General features: G+C 38.0%; 1 protein-coding gene across 1 annotated transcript in view; it reads right to left on the bottom strand.

The window, feature by feature from the left end:
* TASOR2 (transcription activation suppressor family member 2) overlaps nt 1-25,728 on the bottom strand; it is a gene marked incomplete at its 5' end in the record, with an annotated part of 91,448 nt that overhangs the window by 57,772 nt on the left and 7,948 nt on the right. The window contains 5 exon segments of the mRNA XM_081091037.1: nt 4,071-4,143; nt 5,166-5,261; nt 5,541-5,686; nt 9,816-9,920; nt 9,923-9,949. Of these exon segments, the coding sequence (XP_080947163.1) occupies nt 4,071-4,143; nt 5,166-5,261; nt 5,541-5,686; nt 9,816-9,920; nt 9,923-9,949 (447 nt within the window).

The following is a 25,728-nucleotide window of genomic DNA, read 5'->3' as shown; positions in this document are numbered from 1 at the left end:
GTGCGAGGGCACGAGGACCACCTAGGCTTTTATTAGTATAGATTACTATTACACACAGAACAACCCACTTCAACTTGAGCCCGAAACTATAAACTACACAGAGGCAGTGGTGCAATTTTATTAGCACCCAGTATATGTGTTTAAGAAGAATGTGTTATTTGTTAGGAATATACAGCTTCTACTCAACCACCCTATGAAGCCAGCCTCTCAAAAATCATCAATAAAAGCATGGGATTGCAGAAAAATGGCCTTACTTTTTAGTGATGTAAGCTAAGGTATTTACTTGTAATTTACTTTTAAATTCTTCAGCAAAAAAACAAACAAACCCAAGAACCCAAACAAATCAACCAAAAAAACAACCAACAAAAAACCAAAGTTTTTTTAGGAAAGGAAGGGAATGATGCAAAACATCTGTTAGACATACATGATGGGTATATTATACCATGTTCTCTTCTATGGTAGCATCCTATCTAATAATAGACAAACAGGGTAATTGACTGTACCTTCGCTATACCTCCCATTGGCTAATCAGTGTGATATGCAAATTAACCACCAACAAAGATGGCGGTTAATTTGCATACGTAGGCTCCAAGTGACAGAGCGAAGACTGAAGGCGAGCCGGAGCAGCGAAGACGGAAGACGGAAGGTGGCTCTGGCTGGGGCTGCGAAGATGGAGGACGGAAGGCAGCTCCGGCTGGGGCCACGAAGCCGGAAGATGGAAGGCGGCTCGGGCCAGAGCGAAGGCCTGGGTCCCGGGTGCTGGAGGAAAACTGGTGCCCGCGGCCAGGAGAAGGGAAGGCCTATTGCACGAATCTCTTCGTGCAACAGGCCTCTAGTCTATATATATAAAGAGCCAGGGTCCGTAACGACCAAAGGCTCGACATAACACCAGGGTCCATAACGACCAAAGGCTCGACATAACACCGTGGCAACGCAGCACTGACTTTAGCCAGTGCTAGGGCAGCGACCCAACACTGACTGCCAAGGGGGCTACGGATTAGGCCCGGAGAGAGGCCTGCAGAGAGAGAGGCAGGATCTGATATGCAGCCTCAGTTGCAGCTGTTGATCAGCCATTGCCTCTCTTTTTCTCTGGGCTTCACCAGCAGTTGTGCCTCTGTTTCTCTCCAGGCCTCCGTGGGGCTGCTGATCAGCTCCGCCTCTTGATCAGGTCCAGAGATAGGCCCAGAGACAATGACTGGCATAGAAACCGACCAATCAGAACCAAATCTGGGTGAAGTACCAGGAGCCAATGGCTGCCTAGGAGGCGGAGCTTTTGACACTGACTGGCATAGAAACCGACCAATAGAACCAAATCTGGGTGAACTATAAAGGCAGAACCTAAGGTAAGGGCTGAGGAGGGATTTAAAGGGCAACAGCTGTTTGGTGTAATGTGTAAGAAAGCAGTTCAATTTTTTAATGACCGCTTTGGCAGTACAGTGCATATGGCTGGCTATCAGTCCAGATATAGGGATTATGTGTTTTTGTTTGCCAAGAGCATCTCCTCCTGCTGAAAAAGGTTCCCCCGCCATTTAAGCAACCCTATCCTATATAATCTATCTATACTAATAAAAGGGTAATATGCTAATTAGACTGGGTCAACTAGCCATCTTCTGGATGTCCGACTTCCTTTCGGACAAAGCCATGGTGGTGGGGGCTGAGGCAGAGGCAGTTAGGGGTGATCAGGCGGGCAGGGGAGGGCAGTTGGGGGGGAGATCAGGCCGGCAGGGGAGGGCAGTTAGGTGCGAGATCAGGCCGTTGGGGAGGTCAGTTGGGGGCGAGATCAGGTCAGCAAGAGAGGGCAGTTAGGGATAATCAGGTAGGCAGGCAGAGGCAGTTAGGAGCGATCAGGCAAGCAGGCAGAGGCAGCTAGGGGCAATCAGGCAGGCAGGCAAAGGCAGTTAGGGGTGGCTGGGCAGGGAGGCAGGTGAGCGGTTAGAAGCCAGCAGTCCCAGATTGCGAGAGGGATGTCTGACTGCTGGTTTAGGCCCGATCCCTGTGGGACATCCCCCAAGGGGTCCCCAGATTGGAGAGGGTGCAGGCTGGGCTGAGGAAACCTACCCTCCCCCGTGCATGAATTTTGTGCATTGGGCCACTAGTTTTTCATAAAGGAAAGAAGGAGGGGTGTGTGTGAAAAAGAATAGGCAAGAAGAAAGAGGTTTTATGTACCATAAAGAGCCATTGGGTTATGAATTTATCCCCTTTCATGTCTTTTAGAAGAGCTGAATGTAAGTTTTAAAAAATTTTGTTTTAGACAGTTACCACATGACCCAGCAATTTTACTCCTGGTATATAACTGAGAAATGAAAACACATACCTATACAAAACTTGTCATGAATATACACAGAACTTTTTATAATAGCCAAAAGGTGGAAACAACCAAATGTCCATCAACTGATGGATTAAAAAAACATGGTATAACCATACAATGAAATATTATTCAGCCAAAAAGGGAATAAAGTACTGGTACATGTACAACATGGATGAACCCCAAAGGACACTAAACTAAGTAAAAGAAAAAAAGTCTCAAAAGATCATATATGACTCCATTTATATACACTATCTGGAATAGGCAAATCCATTAGGCAAGAAGTAGATTAGAGACTACCTGGACTAACGGTAGCTAACAGGTGCAGGACTTCTTTTTAGGTTGATAAAAACAGTCTAAAATTGTGCTGTTGGCTGCACTAAAAAACATGAAATCGTACATTTTAAATGGATGTATTATCTTGTATGTTAATTTTATCTCAAAAAAGATATATTTTTTAAAAAAATCAGCAGGAATTGAGCCATGAAGCTCAATCATCTTTCTCAGTCTGGATTCTGTAGCACCTGATACAGCTATATATCCCCCCACTTAGATCCTTCTGTTTTCTGTAAAACTCTACCTTCTGATTCTTCATCCATTATACTGTTCTTGACTGCTCCTCCTTCTACACCTTCCCCATCCTCCCCTTCCCTCAGTCCCATTCGATTCAAAAGTTCTGTTCTTTGCCATTTTTTCCTTCTATATTGTTCTATGTAACATTATGTTTGGCTTCAACTAACACCAACCCCTACCACCTTGACCTGAAATCTCCATTTCTAATTCCTTTTCCAATTATTCTTACCACCACTACGATATCTTTCAGAAATGCTTATGAAAATATCATTATTTTTCAAATTCAACTCATAAAAGTAGTAGTGTCCAATTACTGAGAGTTTACTAGGTTTGTGCTGTTTTCAGTACTTTACAGAATCTCATGTACTTTCACAAGAAATCTAGAAGACACAGTTTTACCTTTCCTATATAATAAAAGGGTAATATGCAAATTGACCGAATGGGGGGAACGGCCAGTTGCTATGATGTGCACTGTACATCAGGGGACAGACGCTCAATGCAGGAGCGAGGCTCACGGCTGGTGAGCGCAGCGATGGTGGCGAGAGCCCTTCCCCCCTCCGCAGTAGTGCTAAGGATGTCCGACTGACATCCCCTGAGGGCTTCTGGACTGTGAAAGGGCACAGGACCCTCCTCCCCCCCACCCCCTGCCGTCCCAGTGCACGAATGTCGTGTACCAGGCCTCTAGTCTTATATATGAGAAAACTGAAACTTAAAGAAATTTAGTGCTAATTTACATCCTCAATCATACGATTTACCTCTTTTATCAACTTCCAACCAATCTTCTCCCCTTCTGTGTCTCTTTTCTATCAGTAATATCACTGTAGTGTAAGTTTAAATCTTTATTTCCTTTCTCTTACTCCTCACATTCCATAGTTGCCAAGTTTGGTAAGTTCTATATATTCTCTATTCCTATTGCCATTATGATAGCATAGAAGAGAGCCTCACTAATCTGTATGACTATAATAATCTCTTGGCACTAAAAGTATCTTTTCTAGTCCAACCAACTTTTATAAACAAATTCTGATCATGTAACTTCTATTGGAAAACATTAGGCTCAAAGCTCATTTATATGATACAGTCTATTCCAAAGATTATTATTTATCATTAATGAAACTGGCTTTTAATGTGAGTATCTTATGAAATAAACTATACCCTACTTCATTTTGTAAAAGAAGAAATTCTTTTTTCTTACCTTTTGCTGGGTCACCCAGAGTGGTAATAGCACTGCTGCCAATACAGAGTCCACGCCGACATACTAATTTTGCCTTTAAACAAAAGACAGTACTTCGCTTATCACATTCGTCTTGGGAGAGGTAATGAATGAACACTGTAATCTATAGGCTTTCAAATAAATATAAAATCTTTACACTATACATATTTACGGCACAAGGCAAGGTTATGTAAGGCTACTGCATCTGGTTAATAGTTCAAATTTTTTCATGAAAGCCACCATTTCTGTTAACAAAAATGTCACCAGCAAAACCAAATTAAAAAAGATCACAGGTAAGTCCTTTCTTAAAGTTTTCTTTTTCAAATATAGCTTTGGAAATGTTTTACTCCCAAATGTGTTTTGTAGTACGAATCCATAGCACATCTTATTTGGAAGTAGCTGATTAAATAAAATATCCTGGTATTACTATATCATCTTTATATTATATCCTAATATTAAACATTCTGTAAGTAAACCTACCATTGCTTTTAAAAAAACCATTAACCCTACTAAAACATCACCTTTGAATGATGTTAAAATTATATCAAGGTGCCAAACACATCTTTGGGACATACCCTGTACACAGTTTCCTTCTCCCACAAATCAGGTAAAAGCAACAATATGGATGTTCAATCTTCAAAGATGGGAATGAAATAATTCCAACTAACTAGAATGCTGAAAGTGCCCATTTTATCTCCAAAACTGTATCATTTAAACCTGAAAAACCTCCATAAAGAATAGAAAATATCTATGTAAACAATGATACATAATGGAGAAATAGCCATTCATTCCATTAAAAGGCATTACTGTTACCTAAGAAACCTGTATTAATCCAAATCTGACCAGTTTACAAATGCATTTAAGATAAAACTAAAATAGACCTATAAAAAGTTGCAGAAATCAAATCTTTCATAACTAGCTTCACTGTCATTTACATTGTTACCAAACTAAGTAACAAAAAAGGCTGATGAACTGTTAATCTTATAATACTTAAAGTAAAAAGCCAATACTTAAGTTTAATAATTTATTTTGTACATTAATTCACAAATTTAATTTTATACTACCTAATTCCCTTACCTGATTTTCACTTTCAAACAGAAGAAACCCGTAAGTTTCTTGAAGTTCTTCCTGAGTGTAGTTACTTGCTTTTTTTTCTTGGTAAAAATTTTTGTACTATATAAAGAGAGAATAACCAAATGGTATAAACATGTTATTTTGCCTTGCAAGTTAATTTTAAAAAAATATATCATCTGAATTGCTCCTGCTAAAGACTAATAAAATTTATTTTTCTATTCTTTAGATTATTACCTTCCAAGTGACTGTTTCTAAGAGTCTTTTATCTAATTTGAAAAGAGATAGCTTAAAAGAACTACGCTTATATACCCGAAATGATGGTTCTTTAAAGCTAAAATAAAACTAACACACAGACACAGTGTGTACCAAGCACCTCACCTCATTTAAGAAAATGTCATTTTTCACCAAAGTCACTTGACTGTATTGAAAACCATGCTCAGATGCAGAGTCCAAGTAAGAAGTATGGAGAATTGAAACTGCCCTCTGGAAGAGAGAGTCTGAACTCAAGGACACTGTCTCAAAAACTGTAAAACACAAACAAAAATAATGCAACTGTTTAAGATAACCAAAGGAAGGGATTAAAAGTGATACACTAAATACTTCATCTATTTCCTTCCTATATAACTAAGACTTTTACTATGTGTTTTGGCAATCATATCTTAATTTAAAAGACCTCTCATATGAAGAAAATAATCTAAATGAATTACAATTTAGGGTGAATTATTTTCAATACAAGAGTAAAATGTACCCTGCCGATCCCTTATGGCTGTGGTTTAAGCTGGATGTTATAACGTACTGTTAAGTTGGTGGTCAGCAATCACTCAGACCAATGTTTCACATCTTTATGATTTTTTAAACCTATGTCATTATTTTGATAAATTTACCCTTTCCGTCTTCTCATCAAATCCCCACGTACATCTGTTGGGCTCTTTTTAAGGAGCCTACTATTGCACACTCAGCAAACACATTAGAAATCATTGTATCTTTGGGGTTTCCTCACAAGCTTAGATATGTCTATTGAACATCTTATGGTTTGTATTATAAAATCATTTTTTCATTTTACAAAAATAAAACTTTATTACTTTTTTAAAGTGCTATTTTCAAACCATACTCATGTGCTATCCCACATATTCTGATATGCCCTTCCCATGAGAGGCATGTTTCCTAATTGAGAATTGCTGACTCAACCTAGTATTTCTCTTGATGTGAGCCTTTGTGCCTTTTGATTTTACAAGTCTTTAGCAAGAACTGAACCTAATAACTTCTCATAATATTAAACCATTTGATTTGTTTACTCCTTTCTATTTATATCTTCTCTACTTTCTTTAACAAGGCTGGGAAGGAGTGTACAAACTGATAATTTATAAATAAGAGAGAGCATAGAATAATTTATATGGCACTGTTAGGTTTTAGTCATATAGTACAAATAAATACATTAATGCAGCTTCCTACTTTTACCAGAACTCTGCAAGTTACAGTTCAAAAGTTAAAGGAAAAAAGCGTATTATTATTATTAAAAAATATGTTTTTACTGATTTCAGAGAGGAAAGGAGAGGGAGAGTGCGATAGAAACATTAATGATGAGAGAGAACCATTGATAGGCAGCCTCCAGCATGCCCCCACTGGAGATCGAGCCCGCAACCCAGGCATATGCCCTTGACCAGAATCAAACATGTGACCCTTCAGTCCACAGGTTGACACTCTATCCACTGAGCCAAGCCAGCTGGGGCAAAAGCATATTATTTAAAATTAAATTATTAACAACAAGTAAGAAAAAAAGAAACTAGACTATCACAGAAATGAAAACAAACATTTCAGTGAAATTAATTTGGACTAAACTGTCCTAGCACTTCAATTATAAAGTTAGCTTAAAATGCTTTATAAAAAAACTTCCTACTACAAACAATGAAAGATTGTAAACAGCAAGGAAGGAAAGAAAAGAGGATGAAACACTTAAGAATATTCTGAAGTGGTATATCTGATCCATATCAATTCTGTTTTACTTTTTCTCAGTTTCACTTTCTCCTTCACTATCAGTATAATAGTGCTATACAAAATAAAGATATTCTAAAGAGATTAAAATAGCAAAACACCCATGGTAATAAAACTTATGGCTTTCTAAAGCTGTATTACTTAAACTAGGAGGTCTATGCATTTGCAAATTCATCTTACAAAAGCTTAAATACAAATCAGAATTCGTTTAAAAATTATAAATTTGGAAACCTGTATTTAATATTTAAAAAGGGCAATATAATATAAAAAAATGTAACTACCTTGAAGCTCAATATTTGAGAATATATTGCTTCCAGTGACAGAAACAAAAGTTATCACTGCTTTGAAATGAACTTTTTATGACTATCAATTTCTCTAAATTCTACAAGATGTTAATAAGTAGGCACGTTTTAAGTTTCATAAGTACTGAATACTACTGTAGCCCTATTTTTGAGTGTTAAAACACAATAAACTGAAAACTGTAAAAGCAGTGCAATTGAAAAAAAACCATACCTAACACAGTGTTTCCCAAATACATGTAGTCAGAGAACACTTTATACCAGTGTGCAGGGTATTGTTCCCAATAAAGCTACTAATAAAGATGATTTAAAATAAACAAGAAAATAAGTAAACACAACAACAAAAAATGTAAAGATACCAAAAAAGGAGAAACATGTAGGAAATAAATTACTCTGTGCTTATATATTTTTATTTCTAAAACTATTTCTTTTTAGTTAAAAATGCTCCCCTTTAGGTCAGCATCTTCCAAACAGCAATATATATACAAAAGTAATTCTTTTATGGTTAGAAGGGAAAGCATGTCAAAAGCCATGGTGTTGAAAATCACAGTAAATCTTCAATCTTTCATGACTTCATAAATTACTTCAATTATACTCTCAAGAAAGCACGAGTTTCCTACTCTATATATAAGATAGTTGAGAATTTTATTGAGGAATTATTTAACAGTATCTCTCCTTACATAATATACTTTCATTTAAGAATCTAACTTATATAAAACGGTAAATCTAACTTATTATAAGCGGTAAATTAATGGTCTCATGTTTTGCTAAGCAATACACATTATTTATACATTCAAGGTTGTAAGAACATTAGGAGAATGAAGAGGGGACTGCTGCACAAAGAAACATAGTACATCTAAAGAAGTAACTTGAAAAGTACTTGCCTATAATGTAGAAAAAGTGTCCCTAGGGCTTTAAGTTCAATCATAATGGCTCTGGAAATTGAGTTAATATGCTTTCCTGTTGCACCAGGCTTTGGACACATTTCTCTGCTATTTGTGGATTCAATCTAAAATGTTAACTCAAGCTTGACAAAAGGTAGAATCTGTTCAAAGTACCCTGCATTAATCTCCCCCTTTTCAAAATCCATTAGAGATACTGAGTATCTAGCTTGGGGTACTTTTTTTCTTTTTTTTTTTAACTTCTAATAAAAGGGATCTGAAAATGATAAACGGATTTCTGATGGTATATCATAGGTATATTTTTCATTCTATAAGCATCTGGTCTAACATCAAATAATGAGATGAACTAATGCCAACAACTCAGGTGTCCCAAAACTCTGACAAAAATCAACCACTTCTACGTCTCCCCAGAACTTTCATTACCACATCTCCTGTCTGTGCATTAAACAACAGCACTTATCAATAAGAGAAATGCTCAGATATAATATCTGACATTAAAGGTCCTTATTAGTATCCCCTATAGACGGATTGCAAACTACACCTCCTAATACTATCTATGCCTATATACTTTAAGTCTAAGCAGGCCATTTGATAGTTGTTGAAGAAATAGCCTACCCCTTAATCATCTAATTCTAAATGTATTACCTTTACTTTTAATATACTAAAGAATTGCCAGTTTAAGATAAATACAACTTTTTTTAGAGCACAATTTGGTAGGGCCTAACAAAAACTTAAAAATGTGCATATCGAATAACCATTCCATTTATGAGAATCAACTCCTCAGAAACACTAGCGTAAGTACACAGTATATATGTACAAGGGTGTTTCATGCACCAGAATCCATAATAGCAAAAACACTGGAGATAATGTAAAATTGCCATCAACAGGGAAACACATTGCATTTACTAAGTAAAATAAACTTGCATATACTGGCATATAAAGATATCTATTATATACTACGGAGTAAATAACATGCATTATATAATGTCATTTTGGTTAAATACAAAACAAAACAACAATATTCCAAATTATGTGTTTGAAAGTATACAGATAAAAATCTAGAAAGATGGGAAACCAATTTGTTAACAGTGTTTAAACAAATGGTTATTGAGAGTGGGAAATGGTTAAAATGGGAACTTACATTTTTTACTTTATACATACTTCTACAAACTTAGGTTTTTCCTATATAAGCATATATTCTAAGATATCTTAATTCAGAATCAAGTAAAATACATCATAATTAAAAAATACAAATGAGGAGTATGACAATTTTCCTACAATTTTAAAAATTTAATCAATCACTTATCAGTTATGGACTAATGATTTAAAGAAATTTGTAGCTATTGAAAATTATAAACTTTAAAAGTTCTTTCATATGATTAAAATTAAAATTTAAAAAGTTATACTGGTCTACTTTGAATTTATTAGTAATAACTTATTGCATTTAGTTTAATACCCACTGTTTTCTGATATGAACCCTGTCCTGGTCTTCTCTAAGAGAGAATGTAGCTGGGAGGGTGGTCTTAATTCATTTTCACCAAGTATACCCCCAGAGTTCTTGACATAGTCCTGTTTCCTGTTAATGCCATAGATGCTAAAATGAAAAAAGAAAAAATTATATCGTAAAATGAGTAGTTCGATTTACAGCATATCTACTATATAAGCAAATAATTACTGGCATCTAATTTGCATTAGGTACAATTCTGTAATGGTTACCTCCTATGACAACTCTACAGAACTAAGGGCTAAAGTTGCTATATAAGCAGTAACACACATAAAATGAAATGCTTTTCCTTCAACATATATTTTTTTAAGTTTTAAAGAAAATTTTGTCCACAGAAATAAATTATGCTAATAAAATCCCTTTTGCCTCTCTGGGAAAAAAAAAATCCTTCAAAATGAAGAGATTATAGAATCACATTCATATTCTACTGGTTGGAAATGGCAAAATCAAATAGAATGCAAATAAAATATCTCCCCACACAATTTGGTAGTACCTAACAAAAACTTATAAATGTGCATATCAAATAACTATTCCATTTCTAAGAATCAACTCCTCAGAAATACTAGTGTCAGTGCACAGGACATATGTACGAGGGTGTTCCATGCACCAAAATCCATAATAGTAAAAACACTGGCAAAGTCATAAATTAATCATATGATTCATCAATTCATTAAACACAATTATTAGTGACAATTATTACATACCCAATATTAGAAAAAGTCTCTACAATGAAAACTATTAGATTAGAAAGAAACTAAGCCTGTAAAGAAACTAAGTACTATAAATGTGTAGGAGAATCTGGAACACAATATAGTGAGTACATAATGGTACAAACAACTGATTTCATTGATATGTTAAGAAAGATTTCAGAAAGGCAGAGATTCTTGAAATCTGAATAAGTACTAAAAACAATAAGTCAAAGAAGGGCATAGTGTATATGTTTTCTAGGCAATGGAACAAATCCAGAGGTAGAAACAAGATACATTTAAAGAACTGCAAGTAGTTTTTTATTTGAGGAATTCAATATGCTTTACAAAAAGCAATTTAAAATCACATGAATAGTTGTATAATTTTACACTTTCCCCCTTGCAAAAGTATTTGAGTCAGAATTGTGTGGATATGAATAGTTTTAAGAAACAGTAGCAATATGATGATATTCATAAGCAAGTAGATTATGTGAAGAAGGGAGAATTAAATTGGGAATCAGGATACCAGGATTCTACTGCAGGCCTATCATTAACTTGTTTTGACACCTTCCTGTGATATTACTGACTGCCTTCCCAATAATAATGCCCCTTTTTCTTCCCTTCTCCCAAACAAGCAATTTTGGTTAGGTATTGGGTGATCCAAAGCTTCAGGAGAGGCTTGGGAGCAGGGTGTGTGTGCATATCCCAAATAATCTAAGCTCATTATAGTAATTTCATTCTCTTTGGTTAGTGATTGTTTTAGGAATAAACATGTGACTCAACTCTGGCCAAGACTCTACAAAGAGAATTCTGGAAAAGGTTTCTTACAAAAGAACAGGAGGAAAAGGTGCACTCTTCCTGACTCCATCCTTTTCTAGCCTTAAGGCTTTATCTGAAGATGGGTTTCTTGTCTGGAACTCCCAGCACCCAAGATTAGATTGAGCAGCCAACACAATGTTGATGGAACCAAAAAGAAAGAATCTAGATCCTTCAGGAAGTCCTAGAACTGTTGAATGAACAGGAGCTGCCTTGCCTCTGAATCTTTTGACATGTAAAATTAGAGGCCCGGTGCATGAAATTCGTGCAAGAGTAGACCTTCTTTCCCCTGGCTGCCGGCACCAGTTTCCCTTGCAGCCCTGGCTTTGTTTTGAAGGAAGTCCAGTCTAATTAGTTTATTATGCTTTTATCATTATAGATTATAAATTATCCTGATTGTTTAAGTCATTTTGATTGGCAGCTGAAAGCACACTATGAACCTTGTTAAATTATTTGTTCTAAAGCCTCATCCTATATAATAAAAGCCTAATATGCTAAGTGTCCAGTCATCTCGTCAGCCATTCAACTAACCAAAGTATAATATGCTAATGATATGCTAAGGCCATCCAACCGCTCGCTAAGACCGTGCACTGACCATCAAGGTGCAGACAGTCGACTGGTCAATCAGTCACTATGACATGCACTGACCACCAGTGGGTAGACGCTCCAACCAGTAGGTGAGCTTGCTGCTGGGGTTCAGCTGATTGGGACTGAGCGAGATGGGCTGGACATGCCCTGGAGCCCTCCCACAGTCCCTCCCCAGATGGCCAACATCCCGCATCTTTCCCCAGCCCCGATTGTGTACTGATGGGGTCCGTAGGCCTGGCCTGTGCCCTCTCGCAATCCAGGCTGAGGGACCCTCTTCACCCCCAAGTGCACGAATTTCATGCACTGGACCTCTAGTTTAGCTATAATTATCTTTCTAAGGCACTTTTCAGTGCTAACACTGTGACTATAAATCTGCCTTACTGAAGGCCTAGTATGTCTGAGGCATTGGGAACTGCACTAGATAATTTATCAAATTCCTTCTTTATTTGTTGCCATGAAGAGACATTTATCCTAGTATTTATTAGCAAGGAAGCACAAAAGTTAATATAACTTCTGTGAAAACTTGAAACTTAAAATACAGCAAAACTTCAATATAACAGATTAATTTAGGAGTGGGGATATTTGTTAAAAGTTGAAATTCCATTATATAATAAAGTAGATTTTCCAAATGCATATGTTTAAAAATTGACAAATTAGTGAGTTTACCTGTTTTTACTTAGGTAGTAGTCACATTAGTGTAATTAAAATTAAGTATGTACAAAAAGTTAAATTTCACCCAAAAGTTTTCTGTATGTATTACTGTAATTTTTCCAACATATGGCCTATTCACTAAAGTTTGTTAAAAATAACAATGAATTAATTACAACAAAAACCCAACCTGTTAATTTTCACATGTGACACACAGACCAGAAATTTTGTCTGTTAAATTTGAAGTCTGTTAAATTGAGGCCGCAAAATCAAGGGTTTACTGAATAAGGTGTTTAGTCTTTGCTTGATTTCCACCTTCTCAATAAATCTACCTTCTCCCAGGCACAAGCACAAAATAACCTTGATTCTTATTGCTATTCATGTAATGTCCCTCTTTAGCCACATATAGTCTGATTTTCCATACTGTGTCTAAGTTTTTCTCATATTTAAAGCCTAGTTCAAGATCTAGCTTCTCTGATGTCTTAAGATTTTTTTAGCTTGCATTAATCAATCTTCATAAGTGTTCCACAGATATCTACCACAGTCCTGTTAAATGTATATCTCTGCACTAGAGCTGGGGATAAGCGGAGAAAACTGAAGACCTGTTTGCTGGTAGTCTTTAACATTTAGGTCATAATTTCAGAATTATCTGTGAAACAACTGTGTTCAGGACAATCTCCTCCTCAGACTAAAGGGAGGTGATTAAGGGCATGGACTCTGGAATCAAAGGACTTGGAAAGACAAGATTTTGAACCCAGGTCTTTCTAGCATTGTGGCTTTCTAGCTTTGTGACAGGAATGTGTCAGAACAAGAAAGCTATTTAATCTTCCTTCCCCTTCTTTTTAAAAAATAAATTTCAACAAAGTATATACACTGAATAAAAAGCCAAATGCCACGAGGCTTATCAGTTATTGCCCCCACCCTCCCAGGGCACCCTATTTTCAATTCTCTTAAGTGACCACTTTCAACTTTAGCTGTGTCTTCTGGTGTAACTCCATGTTTCTAAATAAAATACCTGTATAAACTTCAGATATTCCTTTAATGAAAAACACCTTTCCACACACACATAAAAATACACTTCTTCCCATCCTCTCCTAGTAATATCATTATTTTTGTTAAATCAGTATTCAATGTTTCACTAAATTGTATACATTCATCATGAGTGAGCCACAATGGTTAGTCAATTTCCTTTCTTACACAACGTTTTGTTTTTCTGATTTTCAAATTGCCTATGCTTAATATTCAGTTACCAATTAGTATTTCAGCCTAAAATTGTAATACAGCACTAAAAATAAACTCTGAATAGATAGATACATCAAGTGTTTTTGAAGAGCTCCTTTGTGGAGCAACATGTGGTCCAGCTTCAGTCTGTATTTGTGCTTTCTGCTAGCTTTGTGACCTTGTTGGAGGATGCTGAGATAAAATATTGATCTACATATGTCCAACACAATTTCAGTTTGCAGAAACTGATGACCTGATTTTTAAAATGTATGGGAACCCAAAGGATTTAGAACAGCCAAAATAATTTTGGAGAAGAACAAAGTTGAAGGACTCTGAGTTTAAAAATTACTACAAAGCTAACGTAGTCAAGACTGTGGTGTTGATGTAAAGATAATACCTACAGATCAAAAAAACAGCATAAAGAATTCAGATTTTTCAGCAACACTGCCAATATACTTCAATAGGGAAAAATCATTTTTACAACAAATAGTGCTATAACAACCAAAATAGAAAAATCCATAGAAATATTTTTATTGATTTTAGAGAGAGGAAGGGAGGAGAGGAAGAAGGAGGGAGGGTGAGAGAGACATCGATCAGCTGTCTCATATACGTGCCCTACTCAGAATCCAGCTTGCAAAAAAAAAAGTTGAATATAGCTCTGGCCAGTGCTGCTCAGTGGTAGAGCTTCAGCCTGAGCATAGAAGGGTCAATGGTTCGATTTCCTAGTCAGGGACACTTACCTGGGTTGCAGATTCATTCCCAACCCTGGTCGTGGGGAGGAAGGAAACCAATTTTTCTTTTCTCTCTCTTTCCCCTCCCTTCCACTCTCTCTCTCTAAAAATCAATGGGAAAAAATATCCTTGGTTGAGGATTAATGAAAAAAAAAAGAGAAAGTTGAGAATACTGCGTGGGTCTAAGCCGTCAGTTGGACATTCCCTGAGGGCTCTCGGAGGGCGCAGTCCAGGCTGAGGGACCACCCCCACCCCGGGGGCATGAGTTTTTGTGCACCGGGCCTCTAGTTATTTAAAATAGCGAAGATACAGAAATAACCAAGGTGTCCATGGATAGATGAATGAATAAGAAAGAGATGGCACACACACACACATTACACACCAATAAAGAATAAAATCTTGCTATCTGCAACAATGTGGATGACCTAGAGCAGTGGTCGCCAACCGGTGGTCCGCGGACCACTGGTGGTCCGCATGGTCCAAAAGGTTGGTGATCGCTAACCTAGAGTGTATTATGCTAAGTGAAATAAGTCAGGCAGAGAAAGAAAAATACCATAAAGTTTCATTTATATGTGGAATCTTAAACCAAAACAAGCAAAACAAGAATAGACTCATAGAAACAGAGACCAAAGGAATAGTTACCAGAAGGGATAGCTGAGAGGATAGATGAAAAGTGGAAGGGGACTACACTAAAAATATTGTGATAAGATTACATGGAGACAGATGATTAGAATTAGTGAGGTGATCACGCTGTAAAGTATAAAAATGTTGAATCACTATATTGTACACCTGAAACAAATATAACCAATATAAGACTGTGTACCAACTACACTTAAATAAAAATTAATTAAAAATCTACATATGTAAAAGCCAAGCGACCAGAATAACTGGTTGCTGTGACGCACACTGCGGCAGCCAACTGGCCCGGTCGGGGCCTCGATAGCTCCTCCCAACCTCCTGCGGCTCCTCCCTGGCTGACCCAGCCCCCAATTGCCCCCCCATCACCACCACCCTGATCAGGGGCAGGGCCAGGTGACCTCCCACGGCCTCACCTTGACTGGCCCTGCTCCCGATCGGCCCACCACCCCAATTGGGGGTGGGGCCAGCAGCCAACCTCCTGCGGCCTCTCCCCTCAGCCAGCCCAGCCCTGATTAGCCCCATTGGGGTGGGCCGGCTGGACCTCACCCATGCACGAATATGTGCACTGGACCTCAAGTAAAGTATAAAGAAGAAAATTTTAAGGCAGTATCACAAACAAAAATAGATGGTGGAACATAAAAGATACTCTCTTTAAAATTAGAAAGACAGCCCTAACTGGTTTGGCTCAGTGGATAGAGCGTCAGCCTGCAGACTCAAGGGTCCCAGGTTCGATTCCGGTCAAGGGCATGTACCTTGTTTGCGGGCACATACCCAATAGGGAGTGTGCAGGAGGAAGCTGATTGATGTTTCTCTCTCATTGATGTTTCTAACTCTCTATCTCTCTCCCTTCCACTCCGTAAAAAAATCAATAAAATATATTTAAAAAAACTAGAAAGACAATTATCTCTAGTAACACTTTCTAATTAATTCTAGGATTTTAGTTGTCAATTCCTTGGCTAAAGTTTCCCTTCTCATTTACTGATCAACTGGAGTTTGTCTTCTAGTTGTTTCAAGAAAGGCTTATATAAAATAGATCTGAAGCCCAGGCTGAAATGGCTCAGTTAGTTGGATGTTGTCCTGTGCACCATAAGGTTGTTGGTTCAATTCCAGGTCAGGGCATATACATGGGTTGTGGTTTGATCACTGGTTCAGGAGTGAATGGAAGGCAAATGATCGATGCTTCTCTGTGACAGTGATGTTTCTTTTTCTCTCTCCCTTCCTCTCTCTAAGCATGTCGTGAGGATTAAAAAAAGAAAAAAAATATATGAAACCATGAATGTTCAAAACTACTCATCAATAGTCATTACACCCAAAGGACAGCTTGGCAGGACAAAAAAATAAAAAACAAAATCCTTAGCTCACACTTTTCCTTGAGTATTTTGCATGTGGTTCATTGGTTTTCTGGTGTTGTTTCTGTTCTGCACCAACCTGCTTTTCTTTTTTTCCTTTTAAATATATTTTATTGATTTTTTACAGAGAGGAAGGGAGAGGGATAGAGAGAAACATCGATGAGAGAGAAACATCAATCAGCTGCCTCCTGCAGACTCCCTACTGGGTATTTGCCCGCAAACAAGGTACATGCCCTTGACCGGAATCGAACCTGGGACCCTTGAGTCCGCAGACTGACGCTCTATCCACTGAGCCAAACCGGTTAGGGCCCAACCTGCTTTTCTTTCCCTTACAATATAATCTTTAGAAAATAACACCTCACCCAAAGATATGTTTTTAGTGATTTTAGAGAGGGAGAGAGGGGGCGGGGGTGGGGGGGAGGTAGAGAGAGAGAGAAAAAAAAAACATTAATGTGAGAAACATCAACTAGTTGCCTCCCCTACTCACCCCAAAAACCCACAACCTAGGTATGTGTCCTGACCTGGAATCAAATCGGCAACCTTTTGGTATATGAGAAGATGCTCCAACCAGCTGAACCACCTGGCCAGGACAATATGATCTATTGCCAGTCCAACATTTTTTACCAGAATATATCTCAGTGCTGGGCCACTTTTCCTTGGAACATGATGCATACTTTCATTAGGCAGATTCAAATATGTGTTTATTTATTTAAGGAAAAAATACCTTCAATTACACATTGTTTTATTGCATGGTTTTGCTTTTCTTCTTTGGAGGCTCCATTTTTACATATTGTGGAACTCTTTTGCTGTCTTCTATATCATTACCTCATTATTTACTTTAAAAAAAATATGTTTTATTTCTCATGGTTTTTTTGTTTTGTTTTTTTCATTTTCAAACTGTGAGAAAATATACCTAAGATTTCATTTCTACTTTGGTGTTCTTTGCAATGGTGCCTTGTCTCCCACGTGTATCTCATTTATTCTTTGTCTCTGGAAAGGTTTAATCTTTTTCTTCCATTTCTTTTCTGTTTTGCCAGTTCCCATTTCACATCCTCCTACTATCTGACTCTTTCTTCCTCAAATTCTTATATTTCTGCTTTGTATCTTTTCACATAAGTTCTATGGTCATTAATTAATTAAAAAAAATTTTGTTAACCCTCACCCAAGGATATATTTTTTCCACTGATTTTTAGAGAGGGGAAGGGGGAGAGGGAGAGAGAAGGAGGAAGGGAGAGAGAGAGAGAAAAAAAGAAACACTGATGTGAGACACATCAATTGGTTGCCTCCCACATGCACTCTGACCAGGGCCCAAGGTCAAACCTGCAACCCACATATGTGCTCCTGATGGAGAATTAAACCCAAGACCCTTCAATGGGAGGACCAATGCTCTAACTACTGAGCCACGTTGGCCAGAACTAGAATATTCGTTTTTAACACAACTTTATTGACATATAATTAATATAGCATGCAATTCACCCATTTAAAGTGTACAATTCCATGACTGTCATTAAGAGAACCTATCCTTGCTTCAAAGGGCATATACTCACTTCTAAGAGTATTTTGCTAGCATGTTCTAAGAACTCTGGGCTGCCCGGGCACTTCCCAATTCCTCCCTTTCTGTTTTCCTTAATGGATACTATACAGCTGTTCAGTCTTAGGCCAGTATATAGCAATTCTCTTAGTCCTATCTGGAACTGAACGGTTGCTGGAGATTTCTAACCATGCCTCCTCTGCACAACTCTTATCTTTCTCACAGAACTGTTGGAACTTCCTATCACGGCTTTCTGATGGCACTTACAGATAATTTAGAGTTTACAGAGTTCTTTTTCTCCTCAATTTGTTCAAAATGTGGTATGAGAGCTGCCCTCCTCCCATTGTTCTTTTCATAAGTAAAAAGATTAGGAACTAATCTAGTCTTTTTTCCTTTTGGAAGTGTACATTCATTTTGGTGGTTTTGTTTAGTTCTCCTGTTTTCTTATCCAGGGCACCAGATAAACAGTCTCTTTCAATGTAGAAACTCATATTCTTCAGTTCTGGGATACAGATAAATTTCTTTCTACTGTATTAGATGAAGGACCTCATTGACTGGTCTTCTAATTTTCTTACGTTCTCACTCATATTTTCTAATTCTGTGGCTGTTCTATTTTTGGGGAGAGCTTTTCAGGTTTATTATCCAACCTTGTATTAAAATTTTTTAAAAATTTCTGCTGTTAGCCTTATTTTTGCGTATAGTAGGTGCTTAATAATTGTTTATGGAATGCAGTTCAACTGGATTGATTTGCTTTTAGGGGCACTCTATATACATTCATGCTTGCTGATTTAAATCTAGGCATATTAGCCCTTCATGTGTTTCTCCCTTTTCTACCTTAAAGAAAAAAAAAAAAGATGAAGCAAACACTTATTTTCTATTCTTAAGAATTTAAAACTTAAGGATATAAATTGGTGCCTCCTTTTTGGAGGACATGTTAGTGTCATAAAGCAGCATGTAAAATGGACTGAGGTTGTAAACCAGTAAACTTAACCCTAACAATTTATCCTAAGGAAGTAATTATATATTTCAGAGAAAGATGTATATACAAGGAAGTTCATCGCAATATTGCAGATAATATTGAAAATTTGAAAACAATCTTAAATGTTCATGGGTAGGTAACTGGTTAATTAAAGAATGGTATGCCCATCTAGCGTGGCCATTAAAAATGATGATTCCACTCTATACTTATTCATGAGGAAAACATCTATTGCATATTGTTAAGTGATAGAAACAGATTATACATGTGTTTATCAAATTTTATACATAGGTCACTATATGTATATAATAATAGGTATCTGGGAGAAATTTCATCAAATATTTAAAATGTTTATTTCTTCACAATGGATGATTTTTAATTTCCTCTTGTATTTTTTCATATTACTTACATTTTTCTGGAGTACATATTGAAATTATTTAAAAAAAAAACACAATAAAATGATTTCCCTAGTTTCAAAAAAAATTCTGCTGTTACATACCTTTATTCTGTTTTCTGAATAATTTATCTCTTTTAAAAATAGAACTTCATCATCTTTCATGGATGTTGTATCATCTCTTTTCTCTCTAGATACTATCGTTTTATTTTGTTGAAGTTTTGTTCTTTTACCTGCAATGAATCTATTTCTACCAAGTTCCTTTTATTTCCTACTTGTCTTTTTTCTAAAAACATTTTTATTGATTTCAGAGAGGAAGGGAGAGGGAGATAGAAACATCCACGACAAGAGAGAATCATGGATTGGCTGCCTCCTGCACGGCCCCTACTGGGGATGGAGCCCACAACCCGGGCATGTGCCCTGACCAGGAATTGAACCGTGACCTCCTGGTTCATAGGCTGACACTGAATCACTGAGCCACGCTGGCCAGGCTTTATTACTTGTCTTTTATGTTGACTTCAAATGGCTAGTGATCCTTAGATGTTCATTTCTGTTTAGGTGTAGGTACTTCAAACTGGCTGAAAGTTTCATGCACGAAGAGTGTTTCTTGACCAGCAGCACTCATTCCTGATGGCGATGCAGATATTTAATCAAGTGAACTCCAAAAGTCCTTATCTGTTAAATATTTTGCCATAATTTCCCTGGAAAAGAATCCTTTAATACTTTGATTAGGAGGAAGCATAAGCTATTAGTTCTGGAAGCCACACAGAAAAAGGAAGATCTGACTTCACTGTTCAGTATGTAGACTTTAACTTAATCCTCATTTTCATTTAGGTGCTTCACGCCTACCCCAGCTGTCTAGAGCCTGCCTAGTGAATGTCTCCTGAGTGTAAACCTTCAGTCTTCTGTCAGGGTAGAAGAGTGGTAGTTGTGTGGAGTGGAGAAGGGGATCTAGGGCATCAAAATGATAAAAATCACCATCAACCCTTCTATTTCCACCCCACCATGTGTTGCTGCCATAAGTACTTTGTACATCCAAATCCTGAGCCTTTTCAGATTCTGTGGTGGGAAACAGCTTGTATCTTGTTGGCTTCTCTCTCTTCAGCCTTCTCCAATCCACTAAGTCATTTACTATCTCACATCTTCTTTCCCGTTTCCCAAATACTGATTTCACCTATCCTTTCCTCTTTCATTCTCCTCATCTTTCAGGATTTGTATCTTTATTCTTTTATTACAATCTTAGTGGGATTTCCAGAAGGGATATACAACTGAACAAATTAAACTAGAAGTGTCTAATTAATCTAAGTTTTAATTTTTTTGTTTAAAAAATGTGGAATATACCACCTACTATGGCAGCTACTATTACCATTATTTTTTATTTTTACTTTTATAAATGTCATTTTATTTACTTGTGTATTTACAGACCTAATTACACATTAAATCTTCAAGAAATACTTGATTTACTTAAAAAATAATTGCTTTTAGTGTAAACATACTCAATAACTATTTACTAAAATACATAAGAAGTACAACCTAAACTAGGTTTTCAATGATAGCCTCTCAAAGTACCTTCTTTTCTTTCAGAGTACTTATCTAGTAACTAGAGGCCTGGTGCATGAAATTCATGCATGAGGGTGTGGGGGAGGTGTCCCTTAGCCCAGCCTGCACCCTCTCCAATCTGGGACATCCCTCTCACAATCCAGGATTGATGGCTCCCAACTGCTCACCTGCCTGCCTGCCTGATTCCCCCTAACTGCTTCTGCCTGCCAGTCTGATCACCCCCTAACAACTCCCCTGCCAGCCTGATCGACACCTAACTGTTCCCCCGCCAGACCAACTGCCCCCAACTGCCCTCCCCTGCCAGCCTGGTCCCCCCCCCCCCCACCCAATAGACCTCCTCTGCAGGCCTGGTTCCCCCCAACTGTCCTCCCCTGAAGGCCTGGTCACCCACAACTGCCCTCCCCTGTAGGCCTGATCACCCCCAACTGCCCTCTCTTGCAGGCCTGGTTCCCTGCAACTTCCCTCCCCTGTAGGCCTGATTGCCCCCAACTGCCCTCTCTTGCAGGCCTGGTTCCCCCCAACTGCCCTCCCCTGAAGGCCTGGTTGCCCCCAACTGCCCTCTCTTGCCGGCCATCTTGTGGCAGCCATCTTGTGTCCACACGGGGGCGGCCATCTTGTGTGTTGGAGTGATGGTCAATTTTCATATTACCCTTTTATTATATAGGATTATATATTTACTAGAGGCCCAGTGTATGGATTTGTGCACGGCTGGGGTCCCTCACTCAGTCTGGATCGGGGCCAATTGGCCGGGGGAGCACACTGACCACCTGGGGGAAGCTCCTGTGTTAAGCTTCTGCCCCTTGGTGGCCAGTGCGCATCATAGCGACCAGTTGGCCAGTCATAATGGTTGCTTAGGCTTTTATACATATAAATAATGACTTCATTAACACCTATTTTTCTAATAAATCAAGCCCTATGAGGGCAGAAACCATGTCTATTTTGTTTACCTCTAATTACCCAGCATCGAGTCCAATGCCTGGCACATAGGTGTTTAGTAAGGGTGTATTTTGTAAGTGAATGAAAGCATAATATTTACACTACTTAATCTGTTCCAAAACTAAAAGGAATAAAGCTTCTCAATTCTTTTTTACAAAGCAGTCAAATGTTAATACTAAAATCTGACAAAGAAAGCACAGAAAGGAAACTACAGGCCCATCTCTTAGGAATCCGATATAATAAACGGGTGATATGCGAATCAACCGGTTCTAGGACATGCACTCACCACCAGGGGGCAGATGCTCAATGCAGGAACTGCCCTATGGTGGTCAGTGTGCTCCCATAGGGAGAGCGCCACAAACCAGGCTGATGGCTGGCGAATGCAGCAGCGGGTGGTGGGAGCCACTCTTGCCTCTGCGGCAGCTCTAAGGATATCCGACTTTGGCTTAGGCCTGCTCCCCGGACATCCCCCAAGGGCTCCCTGACTGCTAAAGGGCACAGGCTGGGCTAAAGGTGCACAAATGTCGTGCACCAGGCCTCTAGTATTGATACTAAAATATATGTACAGCAAAGAAAATCCATCAAGATATTAATAACTGAAATCAATTAGGGTTTGTTCTGGAAATGTAAGAACTGATTCAATAAATAGGAAACCATAAACTAACCACACTAATAGGTCAAAGTAAAAAAAAAATCACAGATGAGCTGCTGGGATACGGGATGAATTAAGAAAGCCACATGTCAGACCTTCAAAATAAAGCTACTACATAATTCTTTCCCAACAGAAGCCTTATAATATGTAAATTTTTGGCTGTACAGTATTTTTGCATTTATGATTTTTTCCATACTTAACCTTAAAAACAAAATTAAGATGTTCCCAAATAAAAGCTGTTCCTTTAATAACATAGAAAAATGTCTTGCCATAAATTGATTAGGGGAAAGAAAAGCAGATTACAAAAGAGAAGTATGTGTGTATGTAGTCTTAAAAAGCATGGACCACAATTTAAACAATGGTCATCTTTTGCATAATACTTGTCAAAATCTGATATTTTTCTTGGTTTATTATCCTCCCACCATTAGATTATTAGCTTCACGAATAAGAGAATTTGTCCTTTTCCAGTGCCCAGAATAGTGCCTAAAACACAATAAAGTTTCAATAAACATTTATGGAATGAATGGATCTATTCGTTTTCCTGGTCACTTCATTTCTCTACTTAAAACCCTTCCGTGGCTTCTTGTTGCTCTCAGATACAATGTACACTCTTGCCATACCATGTAAAATCTGGCCCCTGATAATTTCCTACACTCACCTTATCCACCTTCCCAAGTTACTTCTAGCTACACTAATCTTTCAGATTCAAGCTCTTTCCTCTCTTCAGGCCTTTGTACTGGTTGTTATTTCTGAAGGGAATGCTCTTTCTCCCATTTTGCCCATGGCTTAGCTCCCTCTCTTCCTTTAGTGTAATCTGGAAGTTATCCCGTTAGATAAACCTCTGAACACCCCATCTACTAGTAAAGTAGGTGTTTTGTTTAAAGCACTCATTATAACCACAATTATTTTATCAATTTACTTTTCTGGGATCTATCTTCCCCAGAAAGTAAATGTATGGTCCATACAGGTAAATACTCTTTATCTTATTCACCAAAGTCCCCCTTGTCCAGCAGAGCCCCTAGCACCACAGTAGATATTCAATACTCTACTCGGGTTGTCTCTGGGTGGGTACAGATAATTTTTGTAACTTTTTTACAACTTTATGTACTATTACCTGAAATGTTACATTCGTATAAATACAATCTGAGGGAAGTAAAGCTATTTTCATTTTGGAAAACAAGATCTCCCATAGTCCTAAGTAGCAACAAGTTAGTTTATTAAATGACAACAAAGTAGAGAAGACAAAATGGAAACAGCAATTCTCATAAGCCAAAACAATAATAAAGAGACCCTATAAAACAAAGTGTCCCCATTAAAAAACAGAAACTACAAAAGAAAGAACTCATGTACATGGATGACAGTGTGGTGATTGTGGGAATAAGGGGGGGTGGGTGGAGGTGTAAGAGGGTATACGGGGGGATAAATGGTGATGGAAAAATAATAAAATAAATAAAAAACAGAAAATACTATAGAATGAGAAATGTATGATATTCATAAAAAATTTTAAATGTTTGTCATATACAAAAGCTTTACTGTTTTCTAATATCAAGATAATCATGCAGAGAAGGAATAAAATCTAAGATATACCTGGTTGTTATCTGGAGTGCAAAGAACATTTGGAGTCAGTTTTATATTTCAAAAGATGACCCAAAATGTAACAAATCTACACACACAAAAACGCTGTAAGAAGTGATGCCATCTCTCTAGCAGTTCTGCAAAGGTTTCCCCCACTACCATACTCACAGAATCCAATAAGGAGTTAGGAACAAAGGCACTCAGTAAACCTTCAAGTACCATACAACCGTGTGTGGCATGTGTCATCACCTCTCTCATGTCGATGGCCCCACCAAAGTCACTCCCTAAAGCCCCCTGCAGGTACGGCATTTTAGCCTGTTCCTTCTGTTTCCTCTGTACCCAGCGCTTTGGTAGGCAGCTCTGGCAGGCAACTCGCCACTATTTAGGCGCCCCAGGCAGCAGAGAAGAGCCAGAGCTGGGGGTAGGGGCCCGCCAGCCCTCCTCACCTCATGGTGAGTGGGGGAGGGGGCTGTGCCGATGCTCCACCGGACCTGCCGCCAGTGAAGTCCAGTGAGGTGGCCAGCCGCGGGACCAGGCTGCCACGGGGCGGCACGGGATGGCGCCTTTTAAAACTCAACGAGGGCGGCCAACCGCGAGCTGGCGGAAGACCTCGGTAGGGGCGTCTTGGGGAGCAGCAGTCTGGTCCGAGTGCAGGCAAGCAAGCATAGTGCCTTTGGTCCTTTGTTTTTGAGGTCCTCCAATACCCAAAGGTGGACGTTATTTTATGACCTCTCCAAGCTTCAATTTCCTAGAGGGTCTTGTCTGCAGGCACCCACTAACAAGGTCAGTGTTAATCCCAGACCGAATCTGAAATCCATGTCTTTTCACTACAGTGACCCGGTATTATTCTAACTCATTGCCTCTATTAAAGTTTTACATTATCTTCTAGTAAACTCACAGCTACGGTCATGAGGCTTTGTTGTACAATTTACAAAAATAAAAGGCCTGTCGAATATCCCCAAGAGATGCTAGTGCCACCAGCACATGGGGTTGTGGTGGGGATGCTAGTCCTTCCCACTAAGCAATGCGGCCTTAATAAAACTCACCAAAACTAAAATTGAATGGGGAGGAAAGAATTAAGTATTTGGCCTGATCTAAGGACATCTTTACTACTGACTCATGTTTTAACCAAGTAACTCAAACATCAACATGCATTTGCTAGACAGAATCTGCTTTTGCTAGAGGAAATCAGGAGATTCTGGAGAATCATCATTACTACTGTGCTGTACATAGAGAAAACAGGAAAATCTGAGCTCACAAAGCAAATTACTAAAATACTTAAAAGAATCAAATTAATTATGTACTATTTAAAATAGTAAATTCACTTTGGATATTTAGTATATCCAATGGTGCCTCTTTTAGAAAAAATGTTTTTTGGAATTATATCTACTGTGTAAAATAAGTTATAGTTATAAGTAATATGACTTTTTCATTTAACTGTGGGTTACTTTTGTATTTAATATTGTTTTTGAGTATTGTTTTAACATTCTAAAATCCAATCCAATTGCAGCAAGTATTTTTGCACATCAAACACATACTTATAATCTTTTATCTACATTGTATAAAA

The sequence above is a fragment of the Myotis nattereri genome, assembly GCF_964212035.1.
Source record: "Myotis nattereri genome assembly, chromosome: 1".
Classification (NCBI taxonomy): Eukaryota; Metazoa; Chordata; class Mammalia; order Chiroptera; family Vespertilionidae; genus Myotis; species Myotis nattereri.
The sequence above is the reverse complement of the archived record's forward strand: the minus strand, read 5'-3'. Positions and strand labels throughout refer to the sequence as shown.